The 20,615-nt window shown below is 38.3% G+C and overlaps 1 protein-coding gene across 2 annotated transcripts in view; it reads left to right on the forward strand.

The window, feature by feature from the left end:
- ITGAV (integrin subunit alpha V) overlaps positions 1-20,615 on the forward strand; it is a 102,607-nt gene that overhangs the window by 29,745 nt on the left and 52,247 nt on the right. For both annotated transcript variants that reach the window (XM_065931895.1, XM_065931896.1), the window contains exons 3-4: positions 17,314-17,405; positions 19,176-19,290. In XM_065931895.1, coding sequence (XP_065787967.1) covers positions 17,314-17,405; positions 19,176-19,290 — 207 coding nt within the window. The remainder of the gene's footprint in view (positions 1-17,313; positions 17,406-19,175; positions 19,291-20,615) is intronic.

A 20,615-nucleotide genomic window follows, 5' to 3' on the forward strand; every position in this document is an offset into this window, starting at 1 on the left:
GGTGACATAATCGTATTGTTCCCAAGGATATGAAAAGAAGAAACAAAATGTAGTTTCAGGGTGATAAGGTGACTTTGTCTTAAAAATAATTCTGATTCTCCTGAAAGTTGAACAATGTCTTTTCAAAAACTTGGAGGAAATGAGGGAAAAAAAGTGTTGGGTACTATAATCAGCAGGCCAACTCTTCTTCCTTTTTTTCTTTTTTTAATTAAGTAGAATTCTTTTCTTTTCTTTTATTTTTAGATGATACCAAGCAGGCCAACTCTTAAAGCTATGACAGTTTATGTTGTTCAGTATGCTTCTGTGCTGAAGTCCTCAAATCATGGAAGTCTGATAAAGTGCGATGGCAAGTTCAAAAGCCATCCAAAATAGACAGTAAATTTTCAAGTCTCAGGTGAGGTACTTGCTAATTAACTTCAGGACTCTCTAGCAACATTTTCCTCTTTGAATTTTTGAAAGTGACACTATAGAGTATTAATTTACATAATACGGGGCAGTTGCTTCTCACTTTTGCCATTGCATCAGATTTTCTTTTTCCTTTTAATTTACTTGGGAGATCAGAGCTAATATTCCGAGGGGTTTTACAGAACTGTGGACAGAAATCATTGTTCTTTCTTGACTGTTGCCTGAGGTAGCATTCCCTCCAGCACTGGAATTTCTGCAGTTTGTCTGTATTAGATTTCCCTTTCGAGGTTGGTGGCATGGTCCAAGCAGCCTGGGGAGTTCCGGCATCACTCGAAATGGTGACTCAGGGCCATGACTCAAAATATTTACTTCCCTCATGCGCCCTGGATTAGCTGCCAATTTCAGCCAGGTCATGAATGAACTTCTTGTCAGTGTATTTGGAGAGCAGGCTTTCCTTTTCTTTCTTCCCACCCAAATCTAGTCACACTTCATTGTAGTTAAACTTCTGCCTGAGATTGAATTGGGTATTTTAAGACTTGGTCTCTGAAAAAAAAAGTTCTGATTGGTAAAGAACTTCCCATTGAGCAAACTTCTTAAAGAAATGGTAATTTGAGGTTGTGAACCTGTTGAAGCTGAAGGCGTTCAAATTGAATGAGTGATATCAATACATATTTTTTTGAAAACTGTTGATTTAAGTTTTAGATGTTAATGTATGCCTATACATTACAGCCAAATGTATTTGACTTCTCTTGTGTGGTAATGTAATTGAAAACACAGTTAATAATTTGATGCCTGAAGATGTAATTATTGTCTTGGGGTCATATCTAACTTTTAAATAAGTTCCAGGCTTTTCAAATGTGCTTTTTAATTAAAAAAAAAAAAAAAAGCCATATTGCCTGATGCTTTTTTACTTTTGACTGGTGTTTCTTATTTTTTTTAAAATCCTGTGGGCAAATTGCTTGCCATATTGGAAAGAACTGTGGATTTTTGTGTACGATAGTACTTGATGATAAAAATAAAATTGAAATATATGTAATACTTACTTTCTTGGACTTTCTTTAGCTTAAGCTTAACTTGGTGTTCACAAAAGCAGATATCCATAATCATAATGGTAGGGATGGTATAGGAGATTAAAAAAAAAAAAATAAAACACAGAATATGGTAGCAATGAGAAGCACATATTACTTAACAGTGCATTGCAGTGTCCCATGCTACCACTTACAGTTCAGTTCAGTTGCTCAGTCATGTCCGACTCTTTGCGACCCCATGAATCGCAGCATGCCAGACCTCCCTGTCCATCACAAACTCCCGGAGTTTACTCAAACTCATGCCTATCGAGTCAGTGATGCCATCCAGCCATCTCATCCTCTGTCATGCCCTTCTCCTCCTGCCCCCAATCCCTCCCAGCATCAGGATCTTTTCCAATGAGTCAGCTCTTCTCATGAGGTGGCCAAAGTATTGGAGTTTCAGCTTCAGCATCAGTCCTTCTAATGAACACCCAGGACTAATCTCTTTCAGGATAGACTGGTTGGATCTCCTTGCAGTCTAAGGGACTCTCAAGAGTCTTCTCTAACACCGCAGTTCAAAAGCATCAATTTTTTGGTGCTCAGCTTTCTTCACAGTCCAGCTCTCACATCCGTACATGACCACTGGGAAAACTATAGCCTTGACCAGACGGACCTTTGTTGGCAAAGTAGCCAGACATCCTGGAATGTGAAGTCAAGTGGGCCTTAGACAGCATCACTACAAACAAAGCTAGTGGATGTGATGGAATTCCAGTTGAACTATTTCAAATCCTGAAAGATGATGCTGTGAAAGTGCTGCACTCAATATGCCAGCAAATTTGGAAAACTCAGCAGTAACCACAGGACTGGAAAAGGTCCGTTTTCATTCCAATCCCCAGGAAAGGCAATCCCAAAGAATGCTCAAACTACCACACAATTGTGCTTATCTCACACGCTAGTAAAGTAATGCTCAAAATTCTCCAAGCCAGGCTTCAGCAATACGTGAACTGAGAACTTCCAAATGTTCAAGCTGGTTTTAGAAAAGGCAGAGGAACCAGAGATCAAATTGCCAATATCCGCTGGATCATCAAAAAAGCAAGAGAGTTCCAGAAAAACATCTATTTCTACTTTATTGACTACGCCAAAACCTTCGACTGTGTGGATCACAATAAACTGTGGAAAATTCTGAAGGAGATGGGAATACCAGATCACCTGACCTGCCTCTTGAGAAACCTGTGTGCAGGTCAGGAAGCAACAGTTAGAACTGGACATGGGCCAACACACTGGTTCCAAATAGGAAAAGAAGTACATCAAGGCTGTATATTGTCACCCTGCTTATTTAACTTGTATGCAGAGTACATCATGAGAAACTCTGGGCTGGAAGAAGCACAAGCTGGAATCAAGATTGCCGGGAGAAAGAGCAATAACATCAGATATGCAGATGACACCACCCTTATGGCAGAAAGTGAAGAGGAACTAAAGAGGCTCTTGATGAAAGTGAAAGAGGAGAGTGAAAAAGTTGGCTTAAAGCTCAGCATTCAGAAAACTAAAATCATGGCATCTGGTCCCATCACTTCATGGGAAATAGATGGGGAGACATTGGAAACAGTATCAGACTTTATTTTTTGGGCTCCAAAATCACTGCAGATGGTGACTGCAGCCATGAAATTAAAAGACGCTTACTCCTTGGAAGGAAAGTTATGACCAACCTAGAGAGCATATTAAAAAGCTACCACTTACAAATATAGAGAAAAGTTCATTTGTTTAGGGAAAAATATATATGGAGACTGTTTTTCAAAGTAGTAGGAAAAGAATTGGTATCATTTTACAGAGAAAACTTCTCTTCCATCTTTCAGGAGTTTAATTGAAGAAAAATTACTTAGCACAGAGAGCAATTGAAAAATACCGTGCATCCCATTCTTAGCATTGTGTGAAAGCTCTTGACCACCTAGAGACCCTTTTCTCTAGTCACAGTGAACAACTCACAAGTCTCTAAAAGTCTAATATCCATTGCTCTTTCTTTCTGCAGGGTTTTCTCTTGACCCAGAAAGCATACCCCTCCCCTGTACTCTGCCCGACTTTGCCAGTGCTCTTTACACTCTACCATCCCTCCACTGTAGTTACCTGTTTCCATGACTGGTCTTTGTGTATCAGATAGTTCCTTCAGGGAAGACTGCCATTTCATCATGTGTTAGAGTCATGGACGGTTGCAACTGAATTTTCAGTTAGGGTTTGGATCAAACATGGAAGGAATAAGGTATTCCAGGTCAGAGGGCCTTGGGTAAAGAGGCCTACAGGTGGAAATGAGTGGGGTTTATATAAGGGACTAGAGGCTCAGAATAAGGGAACTCTTACATATAAGAATAAGTTTATCTGGGAAATTTAATAAAAATTTATCCATTAGAATAATATTCTATATTACATTGCATTTTCCAGAAGGATTAGGAACCTTCATTTAGGAATGATCTTCACTTAGGAATGAGCTCATGCTCAGTTAGCATATGCTGAGCTTCTCGAAATTCAAGAGGAAGTGGATGTGACTTTGAGGGAATATGTAAGTCTCTTAAATCAAAATAGAAATATTACTGAACATGAAACTAAAGGATATGTAGGGGGTTGATTAAATAAACTGCCATGCAGCTGTATGATGTATTATACAACAGTGAAAATGCTGCTGTTGGTCTACTTTTATTGACATGTTGTGACATTGAAAAAAGTATATACATTTATATAGAATAATATAATATTTTTTAATGTTTTAATTTATTTTTTTATTGAAGGATAATTGCTTTACAGAATTTTGTTGTTTTCTGTTGAACCTTAACATGAATCAGCCACAGGTATACATCTATCCCCTCCCTTTTGAGCCTCCCTCCCACCCCGCCCCTCTAGGTTGATACAGAGCCTCTGTTTGAGTTTCCTGAGTCATACAGAAAATTCCCATTGGCTATCTATTTTATACATGGTAATGTAAGTTTCCAAGTTACTCTTTCCACACATCTCACCCTCTCCTCCCCTCTCCCCATGTCCATAAGTCTATTCTGTTTCTCCATTGCTGACCTGTAAATAAATTCTTCAGTACCATTTTTTCTAGATTCTGTATATGTGCATTAGAATACGATATTTATCTTTCTCTTTCTGACTTACTTCACTCTGTATAATAGATTTTAGGTTCATCCACCTCATCAGAACTGACTCAAATGTGTTCCTTTTTATGGCTGAGTAATATTCCATTGTATATATATACCACAGCTTCTTTATCCATTCATCTGATGGACACCTAGGTTGCTTCCATGTTATAGCTATTGTAAAGAGTGCTGGAGTGAACAATGGGACACATGTTTCTTTTTCAATTTTTATTTCCTCAGGATATATGCCTAGTAGTGGGATTGCTGGGTCGTATGGTGGTTTTATTCCTAGTTTTTTAAGGGATCTCCGTACCATCTTTCATAGTGGCTGTATCAGTTTACATTCTCACCAACAGTGTAAGAGCGTTCCCTTTTCTCCACACCCTCTCCAGATTTATTGTTTGTAGACTTTTTGATGATGGCCATTCTGACTGTTGTGGAGTGATATCTCATTGTTGTTTTGATATGCATTTTTCTAATAATGAGCCACGTTGAGCATCTTTTCATGTGTTTGTTAGCCATCTGTATGTCTTCTTTGGAGAATTGTCTGTTTAGGTCTTTTTCCCACTTTTTGATTGGGTTGTTTGTTTTTTTGGTACTAAGTTGTATGAGTTGCTTGTTTATTTTGGAAATTAATCCTTTGTCAGTTGTTTCATTTGCTATTATTTTCTCCCATTCTGAGGGTTGTCTTTTCACCTTGCTTATAGTTTCCTTTGCTGTGCAAAAGCTTTTAAGTTTAATCAGATCCCACTTGTTTACTTTTGTTTTTATTTCTGTTACTTTAGGTGGTGGGACAGAGAGGATCTTGCTTTGATTTATGTCATCGAGTGTTCTGCCTATGTTTTCCTCTAAGAGTTTTATAGTTTCTGATCTTACATTTAGGTCTTTAATCCATTTTGAGTTTATCTTTGTGTGTGGTGTTAGGAAGTGTTCCAATTTCATTCTTTTACATGTAACCATCCAGTTTTCCCAGCACCATTTATTGGAGAAGCTGTCTTTGCCCCAATTGTATATTCTTGCCTCCTTTGTCAAAAATAAGGTACCCATAGGTGCATGGGTTTATTTCTGGGCTTTCTGTCTTGTTCCATTGGCCTATATTTCTGTTTTTGTGCTAGTACCATACTGTCTTGATGACCATAGCTTTGTAGTATAATCTGAAATCCCGAAGGTTGATTCCTCCAGCTCCATTCTTCTTTCTCAAGGCTGCTTTGGCTATTTAGGGTCTCTTGTGTTTCTATATGAATTGTGAAATTTTTTGTTCTAGTTCTGTGAAAAATGCCATTGGTAATTTGATAGGGATCACATTGAATTTGTAGATTGCATTGGGTAGTATAGTCATTTTCACAGTATTGATTTCTTCCTACCCAGGAACATGCAATATCTCTCCATCTGTTTATGTTGTCTTTTATTTCTTTCATCAGTGTCTTATAATTTTCTGTGTATAGTTCTTTGGTCTCCTTAGGTAAGGTTATTCCCAGATATTCTTTTTGTTGCACTGGTGAATGGGATTGATTCCTTAATTTCTCTTCTGATATTTAATTGTTAGTATATAGAAATGGAAGTGATTTCTGTGTATTGATTTTGTATCCTGCAACTTTGCTAAATTCACTGATTAGCTCTAGTAGTTTTCTTATACTATCTTTAGGGTTTTCTATATACAGTATCATGTCATCTGAAAGCAGTGAGAGCTTTCTTCTTTTCCAATCTGGATTCCTTTTATTTCTTTTTCTTCTCTGATTGTTGAAGCTAAGACTTCCAGAACTATGTTGAATAATAGTGGTGAAAGTGGACACCCTTGTCTTGTTCCTGTTCTTAGGGGGAATGCTTTCAGTTTCTCACCATTGAGAATAATGTTTGCTGTTGGCTTCATATATGACCTTTACTGTGTTGAGGTAGGTTCCTTCTGTGCACATTTTTTGAAGCGTTTTGATCATAAATGGGTGCTGAATTTTGTCAAAGGCTTTGACAAAATTTGTCTGCATCTATTGAGTTTATCATGGTTTTTATCTTTCAGTTTGTTAATACGGTGTGTCACCTTGGTTGATTTGCATATATTGAAGAATCCTTGTATCCCAGGAATAAACCCAACTTGATCATGGTGTATGAGCTTTTTGATGTGTTGCTGAATTCTGTTTGCTAAAATTTTGTTGAGGATTTTTGCATGTATGTTCATGAGTGATACTGGCCTGTAGTTTTTTTGTGTGTGTTGTCTTTGTCTGGTTTTGGTATCAGGGTGATGGTAGCCTCGTAGAATGAGTTTGAAAGTGTTCCTTCCTCTGTTTTTTGAAACAGTTTTAGAAGGATAGTCATTAGCTCTTCTCTAAATGTTTGGTAGAATACTCCTATGAAGCCATTTGGTCCTGGGCTTTTGTTTTTGGGGAGATTTTTGATCACAGCTTCAATTTCAGTGCTTGTAATTGGGTTGTTCATAATTTCTATTCCTGGTTCAGTCATGAAAGATTGAACTTTTCTAAGATTCTGTTTATTTCTTCTATTTTATCCATTATGTTATCCATTTTATTGCCATATAGTTGTTCATAATAGTTGCTTATAATCCTTTGTATTTCTGCATTGTCTGTTGTAACCTCTCCTTTTTCATTTCTAATTTTGTTTATTTGATTCTTCTCACTTTTTTTTCTGATGAGTCTGGCTAAAGGTTTGTCAATTTTGTTTATCTTCTCAAAGAACCAGCTTTTTTGCTATTGTTTCTTTCATTTCTTTTTTCATTTATTTCTGCTCGGATCTTCATGGTTTCTTTCCTTCTACAAATTTTGGGGTTTTTTGTTCTTCTTTTTATAGTTGTTTTAGGTGTAAAGTTAGGTTGTCTATTTGATGTTTTTATTTCTTGAGGTAGGATTGTATTGCTGTAAACTGTCCACTTAGAACCTCTTGCTGCATCCCATAGGTTTTGAGTTGTGTTTTCATTGTCATTTGTTTCTAGAAATTTTTTGATTTCCCCTTTGATGTCTTCAGTAACCTGTTCGTTATTTAGAAGCATGTTTTTTAATCTGCATGTGTTTGTGTTTCTTGCAGTTTTTTTCTTGTAATTGATATCTAGTCTCATAGTGTTGTGGTCAGAGAAGATGCTTGATATGATCTCAATTTTCTTAAATTTACTGAGGTTTGATTTGTGACCCAAGATGTGGTCTATCCTGGAGAATGTTCCATGTACACGTGAGAAGAAGGTGTATTCTGCGTTTGAATGGAATGTCCTGAAGATATCAGTGAGATCCATCTCATCTAATGTATCATTTAAGACTTGTGTTTTCTTATTAATTTTCTGTTTTGATGATCTCATTGTGAGAGTGGGGTTTAAAGTCTCCTACTATTATTGTGTTACTGTCAATTTCTCCTTTTATGTCTTATATATTTATGTCTTCTGTGTCTTATATGTTTGTGTTATATATTGAGGTGCTCCAATGTTGGGTGCATAGATATTTACAATTGTTATGTCTTCCTCTTAGATTGATCCCTTAATCATTATATAGTGTCCTTCCTTATCTCTTGTAATCTTCTTTAAGGTCTATTTTGTCTGATATGAGGATTGCTACTCCAGCTTTCTTTTGCTTCCCATTTGTATGGAATATATTTTTCCATCCTCTCACTTTCAGTCTATATGTGTCTATAGGTCTGAAGTGGGTTTCTTGTAGACAGCATATATATGGGTCTTGTTTTTGTATTTATTTAGCCAGTCTGTGTCTTTTGGTTGGAATATTTAACCCATTTACATTTAAAGTAATTATTGATATACATGTCCTGTTGTCATTTTCTTAATTATTTGGGGTTGGTTTTGTAGATCTTTTTCTTCCCTTGTATTTCTTGACTATATAAATCCCTTTAACATTTGTTGTAAAGCTGGTTTGGTGGTACTGAACTCTCTTTTGCTTGTCTGAAAAGCTTTTGATGTCTCCATCAATTTTGAATGAGATCCTTGCCGGGTAGAGTGATCTTGGTTGTAGATTTTTCCCTTTTAATACTTTAAGTATATCCTGCCATTCCCTTCTGGCCTGCAGTTTCTGCTGGAAGATCAGCTGTTAAGCATATGTGGTTTCCCTTGTATGCCCTTGATGCTTTTAATATTCTTTCTTTGTGTTTAGTCTGTTAGTTTGATTAGTATGTGTCTTGGCAGGTTTCTCCTTGGGTTTATCCTGTATGGGACTCTTTGTGCCTCTTGGACTTGATTGACTATTTCCTTTTCCATGTTGGGGAAATTTTTAACTCTTCAAAAATTTTGTCATACCTTTTCTTTTTCTCTTCTTCTGGGGCCACTATAATTTGAATGTTGGCGCATTTGATATTGTCCCAGAGGTCTCTGAGACTATCCCCAGTTCTTTTCATTCTTTTTACTTTGTTCTGCTCTTCAGGAGTTATTTCTACCATTTTATCTTCCAGCTCACTTAATCATTCTTCTGCTTCAGATGTTCTGCTATTGATTCCTTCTAGAGTATTTTAATTTCAGTAATTGTGTTGTCTCTGTATGTTTTATGTTTATTTTTTAATAATTCTAGGTCTTTGTTAATTGATTCTTGTATTTTCTCCATTTTTGTTTTCAAAGTTTTTGATCATCTTTACTATCATTATCCTCAATTTTTTTTTCAGGGAGTTTGCCTATTTTCTCTTCATTTATTTGGACTTCTATGTGTCTAGTTTATTTCTTGATTTGTGTTGTATTTCTCTACCTTTTCATTATTTTTTTTTTAACTTATTGTGTTTTAGTTCTCCTTTTCCCAGGCTTCAAGGTTGAATTCTTTCTTCCTTTTGGTTTCTGCCCTCCTAAGTTTGTTCCAGTGGTTTGTGTAAGCTTTGTATAGGGTGAGATTTGTGCTGAGTTTTTGTTTGTTTTTCCTTTGATCGGCAAGACTGAGTGAGGTGGTAATCCTGTCTGCTGATGATTGGGTCTGTACTTTTGCTTTGTTTGTTGTTTAGATGAGGCGTTTAGATGAGGCGTTTATATGAGGCGTCCTGCACAGGGTCCTACTGGCGGGTGGATGATGCTGGGTCTTGTATGCAAGTGGTTTCCTTTGTGTGAGTTCTCACTATGTGATACTACCCAACGTTTGCAATTCTCTGGTAGTCTTGGAGTCAGTGCTCCCATTCCAAAAACAGGGCTTGATCTCTGGTCAGGAACAAAGATTCCACAAGTGGTTTATTACATCATTGAGTGAGATTAAAACAAATACCCCAAATGAGAAACCAAAGATGTATGCAGACAAATGGCAGTTACAAAATCAGGCAAATAATAATTAAAATAATGAGATATAGATACATACATATACACCCATGAGCAAAGTCAAAACACTCCAACAAAAATGAAGTACAATTGATTGCTTCGGCAAACAAAGGAAATAAAAAATTATGTTTACTAGTTTAGAACAACGCTAACTAAAGCACAAAGTGGAAAACAAAACTAAAGCAAGATGCTAAGTGGGGAGTAAAGCAATGAAAACAAAACTAACATATGTCGAGAGGAACTTAAAGAGAAGAAAGAATAGATATGCAAAGTTAAATAGAGGTAGATGAAGAAGATTTATATACATTAAAGATTAACTGCAAGGGGAAGAGAGCAGTAGAAAGGCAAACAAAGAAATAAATGTAGAAAAAAGAAAAATGGGTTTAAAAAAATTAAAATTATAAAAAGAAAAGGAAAAAAACTAAAGAAGAAAGGGAAAAAAAGGAAAACTCCACAGGACTGCAAAAGCCCAACGTAGAGGCAGAGGTTTATAACAGTAATAAACAGTGTGACTGAATATGCACATATACGTATCCACCCATAAGCTAAATCAAAACTGTCCAACAAAAATAAAGTACAGTAGATTGGCCTGGCGAACAAAAAGTTTATCTACCAGGACAAAATTAACTGAAAGGCATAAACTGGATAACAAAACTAAAGCAAGGTGCCAATTGGGAAATAAAGCAATGAAAATAAAATGTAACAAATATATTGAGAGGAAAGAAAAGAAAGAATAGATATGCAAAGTTAAATAGAGATATATAAAGAAGATTTCTATACATTAAAGATTAAGTGCAAGGGGAAAAGAAGAGTAGGAAAAGCAGACAAGAGAATAAATGTATAAAAAGTAATAATAGGTTTAAAAAATTAAAAATTTAAATTTAAAAAAGAGAAAAAAAAAACGGAAACCCTCCAGAACTGCAAAAACCCAACGCAGAGGCAGAAGCTTGTCACAACAATAAAAAATGTGACTGAGGAAAAAAAACAAAAAAGCTCAAAAGCTTAATTTCATAGTGCCAATAAAGTTGACAAGTACAATAGAGGGAGGGAAAAAAAGGGGGGGAAAATTCCAAAACATCTACAGAAGAAGTCTAAACATAAGAATAATGTTTTTCTTGAGTCACTGCTGTCAGAGTCCTTTCCCTCGCTGGGAGTCACAGTCCACCTCAGCTCCCTAGGATGCTCTCCAACACTGTGCTGGTCTCTGGACCTGCTGTGGGGCAGCTCAGATTCTAATCTGGTCCTACTCCTGTGTGTTCTTGCCCCAATGTCCACAGGTATCAGAGCTAGTGCATTTTCTTTTGTGGGAGCTCTCAATGACCTTTTATAGATTCCATAGACACAGTCTACCTAGTTGATCATGTGGACTTAACCTGCAGCTTGTACAGCTGGCGGGAAGGTTTTGGGTCTTCTTCCTCAGTCACACTGCCCCTGGGTTTCAATTGTGGTTTTATTTCCACCTCTGCATGTGGGTCGTCCACTGGGGTTTGCTCCTGAGGCTGCCCTGGAGGACTTGGGTCTGTCCCTGTGAGGCCCAGGTGTGGAGGTGGTGCAGCTGCTTGGGTGGCATGGGTTCTGGCAGCACCAGGTACTCAGGGGAGTTGGTGGCTAGGGCAGCAGGAACTATGGTGCTCTACAAGGGTTTGGCACCAGTATTGGCCAATATGCTCTGGTATTCTTGCCTGGAGAACTCCCTTCCTGACAGAAGAGCCTGGCATGCTACAGTCCACAGGGTCACAAAGAGTCGGATACTCCGAAAGCGACCCTGCGAGCGTAGATGCAAGACTTTTTGCCTGTGGCAGCTCTGCCCCAGTGAGCATAGAGCGAGAAGGTGGCGCAGCTGCTTGGCGTGCAGGGACATGGACTGCTTCCACCGCAGGAGTTATGGCCCTATCGGAGTCTTTTTTCAAGCCTCTGGTAGCTGGCGATCAGAAGGCCTCTTTGGCCAGTCTTTTTCGCTTGCTCCGCCCGTTCAGGCACTTAGAGGGCTCCCTTGCCTGGGGTCCTCTGTAGATCGGCACGTCAGGCACTTAAAGGGGCACCCTGTCTGGGGTCCTCTCTGTAGATCAGCGCGTCAGGCACTTAAAGGGGCACCTGGCTGGGGTCCTCTCTGTAGATCCTCAGGTCAGGCACTTAAAGGGGTAGTCACCCTGGCTGGGGTCCTCTCTGTAAATCAGTGTGTCAGGCACTTAAAGGGGCACCCTGGGTGGGGTCCTGCTCTGTAGTTCAGTGTGTCAGGCATTTGATGGTCCAGCCTTTCTATTGTTCAGCTGCAGATGCTGGTGTGCAGGGAGAGAAAGGCTGTGGTGATGGCTCCACCCCCTACGCGTGACTCAGCAGTATCGCCTTGCTTCCATGGCTGCCTGGCTTTCCTCCATGGGCATTTCCCATCACACTCTCCTCCCTCACATCCCGTCAATCCATCTCTCCGCAGTCAATGACAGCCTTTGCCCTGGGATTTCTCCACAATCCCTAAACTCCAGCTGCCAGCCGCTGCCCCTTCTAGGGGACTTGCGTCCCTATCCAGGGTATGTATGGCTGCAGCAAGGACTGTTTGGTTCTCATTTCACTTAGGCTGCCACGGATCAGCTGTTTCACTCTCAGCCTTAAATGTTTCTCCTCCGACTGAGACAATTGCCTTGATGTGGGAATCAGACCGCTGCTTCATTTCCCCTATCCACTGAAGGCAGGTCCAGTCCTACCAACACTCCTGTTTTCCCCCCTAATTCCTTCATCCTACCGAGTTTTGCTTGGTTCTATATATTCTTTTCTGCTTGTCAGGTACTCCTGTCCGCTCTCAGCTGGCGTTCTGCGTGCACTTCTGTGTGCGAAGGTGTATTCCTGATGTATCCGTGGAGAGAGATGTACTCCATGTTCACCTACTCCTCCACCATCTTGTTCTCTGAGTGTTTTTTTAATACTGGCTTAAAGTATCTATTTTACATAAAAGAATATGCTTGTATTCCTAAAAACAGATGTTTAGGCTAGATACCAAAATGTGAGCAGAGGCTGTTTTGTTTCTTCATGGTAGGATTGTGGTCTTTAGATTTGTCTTTGCATATGGCTTTATTTCATGTTTATTTTTTTCATTTGTTTTATAATACTTTTAATGGTATTATTAGAGTAAATGTGTGTGTGTGTGTGTGTGTGTGTGTGTGTGTGTGTGTGTGTGCGCATGCATGCTCGGTCATGTCCAAGTCTTTGCGAGTCCATGGACTGTAGCCCGCGAGATTCTGTCCATGGAATTTTCCAGGCAAGAACACTGGAGTGGGTTGGCATTTCCTCCTCCAGGGGATATTCGTGACCCAGATATCGAACCCGCATCTCCTTTATTGGCATGTGGATTCCTGACCATTAGCACCACCTGGGAAGCCCAGAGTAAACACGATAAAGAGTGCAAATAAAGAGAAATGAAAGATATTCTGTGGTTGGCCTATAGTACATACAATTTGTACTTGCTGACTGCTGTACTTTTATTTTTGCAAAATTTTAAGCTTACAGAAAATTTGAAACTGTAATGTAATTAACAGTATCCCCTTCACCTAGATTCAAATATTCTTGCAGACATTGTGAAACTTTACCCCCAGAATACTTCCCATAGCAGATACTTCCCCATAACTAGGACCTTCCCTTATATAACCAAAGCACTGTCATCATCACAGACTAGAAGTGTGTCATTATTACAATATGGTTATCTAATAAAGTCCTTTGTAACTTGAAAAATTTCTTCAGACGGAAGAGTCAGTCAAGGATCATATCTTGCATTGGGTTGTCATGTCTCGTTCTCTTTTACTCTTGAATCTTACTGTTTTTATTTTGTCTTTTATGACATTGACATTTTTGAAGAAGCTATACCAGATGTCTTTAGGCAGGAATACTTGTATTTGCAAGAATATAGTGATGTTGGATCTGCATTTTTTTTAATTGAAGTTTTATTAGAGTATGAGGAACTATATAGAGCCATAATTTGAATTAATTTGAGTTGCACCTCTCTCATGTGGTACTTTCATTCATGAAAGAACAAAATACAGAAGTACAGAAAAGTTCTGCTTCTTCCTGGATATCTTTAGAGTCTTGCTGAAAAGGCTGTTTTAAATGAAAGCAGAAGGCAGCAGTTGTGACAATGCTATGCTTTCTGCTCATATATGTAAGTTCATAAAGTCGGTTCCCTCAGGCTAAGCTTACCTGAGTTTATCATGATTCTTATGGTGGCAAGTGATAGTGACTGGAAGTGTATCCCTCCAAGCACCAGCTGTTTCAGGTTCATACTGTATTTCTCATTAATGTAAGGGGGGGGGGAATTCCTTTATTTCCTTCGTACAAAAGAATAGAATAGAAAGCTAGTGAGAGAGCTCAGCTTGCAGTGGAATTTTTAAAAATCCTATTACACAACTTGTAATCATACATTTTATGGCTAAAATCCTAGAAATTATTAATTGAATCCAGTTCTTTCAAGGGCAAAGCCTCTTTGCAGTTGTAGGTCAGGCCATTTTTAGTGTTTTGTTTTTAGAATATATGTTGCTCAAACTGTGCTAGACTGTACTGCAGTAACATTTTTTTTTCCTTAAATACCCAGATCTTACTCACTTAAAAAAGGATAATTTCTTGCTCATGTCATCATCTTGTGTTGATCATTTGGCTGTTTTTGATTGTTTAGAAACTTGAACTACGGCTTCTTTCATTAAGGAATTCAGCACCATCTATTTTTTTCAGTTTCATAGATGGGAGAAAGAAAACATGGAGAATTTATATCCACTGTTTTTGTTTTGCTTTGTTTTTTAAAATGAAATGACAATTTGAAATTTCACATATAAGTGATAGAATGAAGCATTTGTTTTTCTGTGTCTGGCTTATTTCCCTTAACATAATGCCTTCTAGATCCAACCATCTAGACATGGTGGACATGGCAGGATTTTTTTTCTTAAGGTTGAATAATATTCCATTTTAATTATAGACCGTATTTTCTTTTTTTTAAAATTCATTTGACCATAGACATTTAAGTTGCTTCTATGTCCTGACTGTTGTTAATGATACTTCAGTGAACAAGGGAGTACAGATATTGCTTTAAGATAGTGGTATATTTCCTTCAGGTATATGCCTAGAGTGGAATTGCCAGATCATGCAATAATAGTCCTATCTTTAATTTCTTATGTAGCTTCCATACCATTTTCCATAATGGTTGCACCAATTTACATTGCCAGCCAACAGTGTATCGGGGTTCCCTTTTCTCCACATCTGATAATAGCCTTCTTAACTGGTATGAGATGACACCTTATTGTACTTTCGATTTGCATTTACTTGATGACCACTGAACTCATACCCACTCTTAACTGACTTGAACTGGAAGGAACACTTGCCACTTCTGCACTTAACTTATTGATTAAAATGAGTTGTGTGGCTTTAACCTAACTGGGAGGATGGGAAATGTAAGGGAGCACATGGACCGTTCAGTTCAGTTCAGTTCAGTCGCTCAGTCGTGTCCTACTCTTTACGACCCCATGAATCGCAGCACGCCAGGCCTCCCTGTCCATCACCAACTCCCGGAGTTTACTCAGACTCATGCCCATCGAGTCGGTGATGCCATCCAACCATCTCACCCTCTGTCGCCCCCTTCTCCTCCTGCCCCCAATCCCTCCCAGCATCAGGGTCTTTTCCAATGAGTCAACTCTTTGCATGAGGTGGCCAAAGTGTTGGAGTTTCAGCTTCAGCATCAGTCCTTCCAATGAATAGTCAGGACTGATCTCCTTCAGGATGGACTGGTTGGATCTCCTTGCAGTCCAAGGGACTCTCAAGAGTCTTCTCCAACACCACAGTTCAAAAACATTAATTTTTTAGCACCCAGTTTTCCTCACAGTCCAACTCTCACATCCATACATGACCACTGGAAAAACCATAGCCTTGACTAGATGGACCTTTGTTGGCAAAGTAATGTCTCTGGTTTTTAATATGCTATCTAGGTTGGTCATAGCTTTCCTTCCAAGGAGTAAGCGTCTTTTAATTTCATGGCCGCAATCACCATGTGCAGTGATTTTGGAGCCAAAAAAAATAAAGTCTGACACTGTTTCCACTGTCTCTCCATCTATTTGCCATGAAGTGATGGGACCAGATGCCATCATCTTAGTTTTCTGAATGCTGAGCTTTAAGCCAACTTTTTCACTCTCCTTTTTCACCTTCATCAAGAGGCTTTTTAGTTCATTTTCACTTTCTGCTATAAGGGTGGTGTCATCTGCATATCTGAGCCGTTAGGGGACCTTTAGGTCATTGATGTGTCTTGTTTCCAGTGAGGTCGGCATGTGAACATCGGCATCAAAGGCAAGTCAACCACTGTTGGGAAACCTTGATTTACTTGGTAAAAGGCATATATTAGTTAGTTCATTCATCCTTCCTCCCTCCCTTTACTAATAAAAAGGTGCTTTGTGACCACTGACAAAAGTGAGTGGTGTTTAGACTACAGATAGAGGACTTGGGAGAGTGACAATTAAAAATATTTATTTTTTTGCAAAAACAGCAAAAATGTTCAAAGAATTGTATAGCTAATATGCCCTTCATCTTGCCTATGAAATGTCTGGCATTATTGAAATGATCATTAATTATTTATAATTCTTCAGTTGGTCTAAAAAGTCCTCAGAATGGAATTGAATAACCATAAGCACTATCTTAGAAGGTTGAGATTTAGAGAGTAGATTTAATCAAACCTTTTGGTGATATTTACATACTGGCTGGCATTCTTAAAGCTGACACTGGTCTGATATATCTCTCCAGTATAGTTATTGAAATATATGTTTATAAGGAGTGATTATTATAAGTAGATTTTAAGAGGAACAGACTAGTCTTTAAGAATAGTTTATGCATCGCCTAATAGTTTATGCATTTATTTCTGTAATTTTTTTTCACTGTGCTGATCTAGAACTTTCTCATGGAAAAGATTATCTTTTTCTTTTAAAATCTACAGTGCTTTATGAGTACTTGGTATACTCGAAATAATTTTTTCAATAATGTATGCTGAAAAATAAATGTTTGCATGTAGTGTGCCAAATCTAAGTCTTTTTCCTACCAGCCAAATAATGTCCCCTGGATTCTGATTCATGGTATAACGTCATTGACAAGATTTTAGTCTTTAGCTGCTGGTGTTCTGTAAAGGTGTTTCATAGCCTTCTCTTTTCAGAAATATCTTTACGCTACAGAAAGAACTTTGGGGAATACAGAAAATATTTAATAGTTAATTATCTTATAATTTAGCAACCGGAAAATTTCACTTATTGTGACTTTTACACATCTATATTATGGTAATTGATAGGGCTGTTAACAAATCTGAGACACTTCCAAGTCATCTTGCATTTCATTTTTCTGATTAGTTGAAAGTATAAAGTATATAATGTTTTAAAGTGTATGAAATTAGTATCCAAATTTGACTAATCAGAGGCATACTATTTGTAAACCTCACTGAGTTGAAATAAACTGTTATACAAAGAAAGCGTATTTTGATTCTCACCCCTCATGCTTTTTAGAAATGTTTTAAATTTTATTTTATTTTATTTTATTTTAGGCAACAGAGATTATGCCAAGGATGATCCATTGGAGTTTAAGTCTCATCAGTGGTTTGGAGCATCTGTGAGGTCAAAACAGGATAAAATTTTGGTAAGTGTTGTGTATTTACTCACAGGTTAAATTTAGTCAATCTATGTGAAAACACAGTAAGTTTTCTGTTTGACAGCTGATAGTAAAATTCAGTGTGCTCAGCGGCAGAGTCTATTCTGATAACATAGCTCTAATTACTTTGTCCCCAAAGGTCCATCTAGTCAAGGCTATGGGTTTTCCAGTAGTCATGTATGGATGTGAGAATTGGACTATAAAGAAAGCTGAGCGCTGAGCTGAAAAATTGATGCTTTTGAACTGTGGTGTTGGAGAAGACTCTTGAGAGTCCCTTGGACTGCCAGGAGATCCAACCAGTCCATCCTAAAGGAAATCAGTCCTGGGTGTTCATTGGAAGGACTGATGTTGAAGCTGAAACTCCAATACTTCGGCCACCTGATGCAAAGAACTGACTCATTTGAAAAGACCCTAATGCTGGGAAAGATTGAGGACAGGAGGAGAAGGGGATGGCAGAGGATGAGATAGTTGGATGGCATCACCAACTCGATAGACATGGGTTTGGGTGAACTCCGGGAGTTGGTGATGGACAGAGAGGCCTGGCGTGCTGCGATTCATGGGGTAGCAAAGAGTCCGACATGACTGAGTGAGAACTGAACTGAACATCACTCTCAGCATAAAAAAACATCACTCTTAGTCTTCATCCTGGTTTTTATCAGCATCTTCATAGTCCAGTCACTGGCTGCTGTCTCTTTGCCATCGTCTCTCTCCATCTTACACTTGCAGCTACACTCATCTTTTGATTCCTTCCATACCAAGTCATTTCAGTTAGTTCCTAGTGTTTGTCCCTCTGCCTATCTTATGTGCAACTTACTGCTTTTCACTTGAGCTGGCTCCTTGTCAGTCTGATTTCAGCTCTACTTTCATTTCCTCAGAGAGCCCTTCCCTGTTTTAATAGCTGCGTAGTATTTATTACTTTTTTCTTTCCCATTGGATTGTGGGGCATCAAGGAAGGGTTTGTTTAGGAAGTGAAATTTCAGTGGAGCTTATGAATGTGTCATATTGCATTTAGAGGTGAGGGGAGGAGTTGAGAGTAGTGGCGTTCTAGGCAGAAAGAGGTAGAGGGAAGCAAAAATACACATAAGTGGCAAATACTCCACCCTGGAAATCAGGTACATGTAGAGAAGTAGTAGCAATTGCCTACTTTCAGTTTTTAGGGTAAATATAACCCAGTCTTGTTTGCGGCGTTTGTTTTAAATGTTTTGCTTCAAAGGATATTATAGAAAATTCATTGATTTCCTCCCACCGCCCCAGCAAATTGAATTGTTATACTTTGGTAGATTACTATGCTATTTAAACATGCATTCTACCACTTATACGTAGTGTTGACCTCTGTAGCCCTGAAAGCAAAAAGGTCATAAGTTTATTTGAAAAGTAAATAAAATAAGTGCTGCAAATTCTTTTACTCTCTTCTTATTTGATCAATTATTTGCTTTATAGCTTAGAGCTATATTATTTAGTTAAAGTCTAACTTTGGTCTGTGACCTTCAGTTTGGTACCTGAAATCAAAAAGGTACCGCATGAAATAATGATTTTGCTATTTTCGGGAAAAAAAAAAACACCTAGACTACACATACGGCCTTTAGAAGCATGTGAGAAGAGTACTTATAAAAGTCTCTGTCCAGTCCTATGATAAGGAATTTAAGAGTATAGGTTTCATTAATTTTTGTTAATGCTTATAAAAGGATGTTATATATTATCTGAAGCACTAATTTTTTTCAGAAAATGTTTATGCATGGGCTCCCCCTTTGATTCCAGGCGTGTGCCCCACTGTATCACTGGAGGACTGAGGTGAAGCAGGAAAGAGAGCCTGTTGGAACATGCTTTCTTCAGGACGGAACAAAGACTGTTGAGTATGCTCCATGCAGATCAAGTATGTGTTGGAAGTTGTACTAGCTTTTACAGAGAGGATTGGGAAGCCTAGGCTGTTAAAAATGTGTGTGTATGTGTGTGTTAAAGTTTGTAGACATACTATGATGTTTGAGAGCAAAATGAAAGCAGTTTTATTAATGTAAAGAAATGTCAAATATACAGTTAACAGGCTTATCTTTTCTTCCTAAGAATGGTTGTTTTCCTTTTCCTTGGTCAGTAACAATTAACATTTGATTTTGGAAGCCTGCATTTTTAGTCACTGTTAGTCAAAAGGTGCTCCCTTGAACTTCTCTATCAGGCCCCACAGCTAACGATTCTGACTCAGCAGGTCTAGATCAGGCCTGGCTACCTGCGTTTTTAACAAACTCTATGAGGTAATTCTGATAGAAACCACAGTTTGAGAACTTACAGCTTTATGTTAATAATGGTGTTAAAAGTAAAAAAAAAAATTGCTTCTTAAGAAGCCCGGTTTTTTATAGGAAGATAGAACATTGGACTTAGGAGTCAGAGTCTGAATTTCCTTGCTTTAATCAGTCTCTTTGTCAATCTGTTAACTAGACTTACTTGATGATCTAAAAGATCTCACCCTGTTCTCTAATATTATTAGAAATTTCCAGTGGCATTTATATTGTGACTAGAGATGACTTTGAGCCTTTATAATTTTAACTATGCTTTCCAAACTCTGTATGTTTTTTCCTTCTTGGAGAGTGCAGTGCTTTTGCTTCTCCACCATCACTGAGTTGGCCACCACCCCAGATCTTCATGTCAGAAACATACAAACAGCTTATTGAAATGCAGTGTGGTGTTTATACCTGGAGCACTTTTTAGGCCTTTCCTCTTTCTGTTTCCCTGGTCACTAGGTAGTGTAGTAGAGAGAATTAATAACAAAAGCACAGCATGTAAGAATCTACTGCTAGACTCTTTTTTCCCTTGTCAGGCGACTTCTGACAACAGGTCAAAGGATCAACTTAGTTTTCAAAATTCTAAGCAGTTGAACCTCTGAGAAGTTGCAAATCATTTTACTCAATGCTTGTTTTCTTGGCCTACTGCCTTGGTCCTGCTGTTGTAAGTGGGAGGTAAACATGAAAAGAATGATATGACCCAGAACCACACTGTTTATTATGGGAGGGCAGGAGGCCTACAAGGCACACGGTGGAGGGAATGGGCAGCTTTATCCTCAGTTCCTGACACCATCTGTCACCACCTTTGGCTGGTGCTTTGGTCGTGGTATTGGTGTCTGGTGGTGTGTGGAAGATGTGAGGACTAAATTGGTGTTTTTAATTTTTGTATTGTGAAAATATTCCTATTATGAAGAGATAATTTTGT

This window comes from Muntiacus reevesi, chromosome 3 (genome assembly GCF_963930625.1).
Source record: "Muntiacus reevesi chromosome 3, mMunRee1.1, whole genome shotgun sequence".
NCBI classification, from domain to species: Eukaryota; Metazoa; Chordata; class Mammalia; order Artiodactyla; family Cervidae; genus Muntiacus; species Muntiacus reevesi.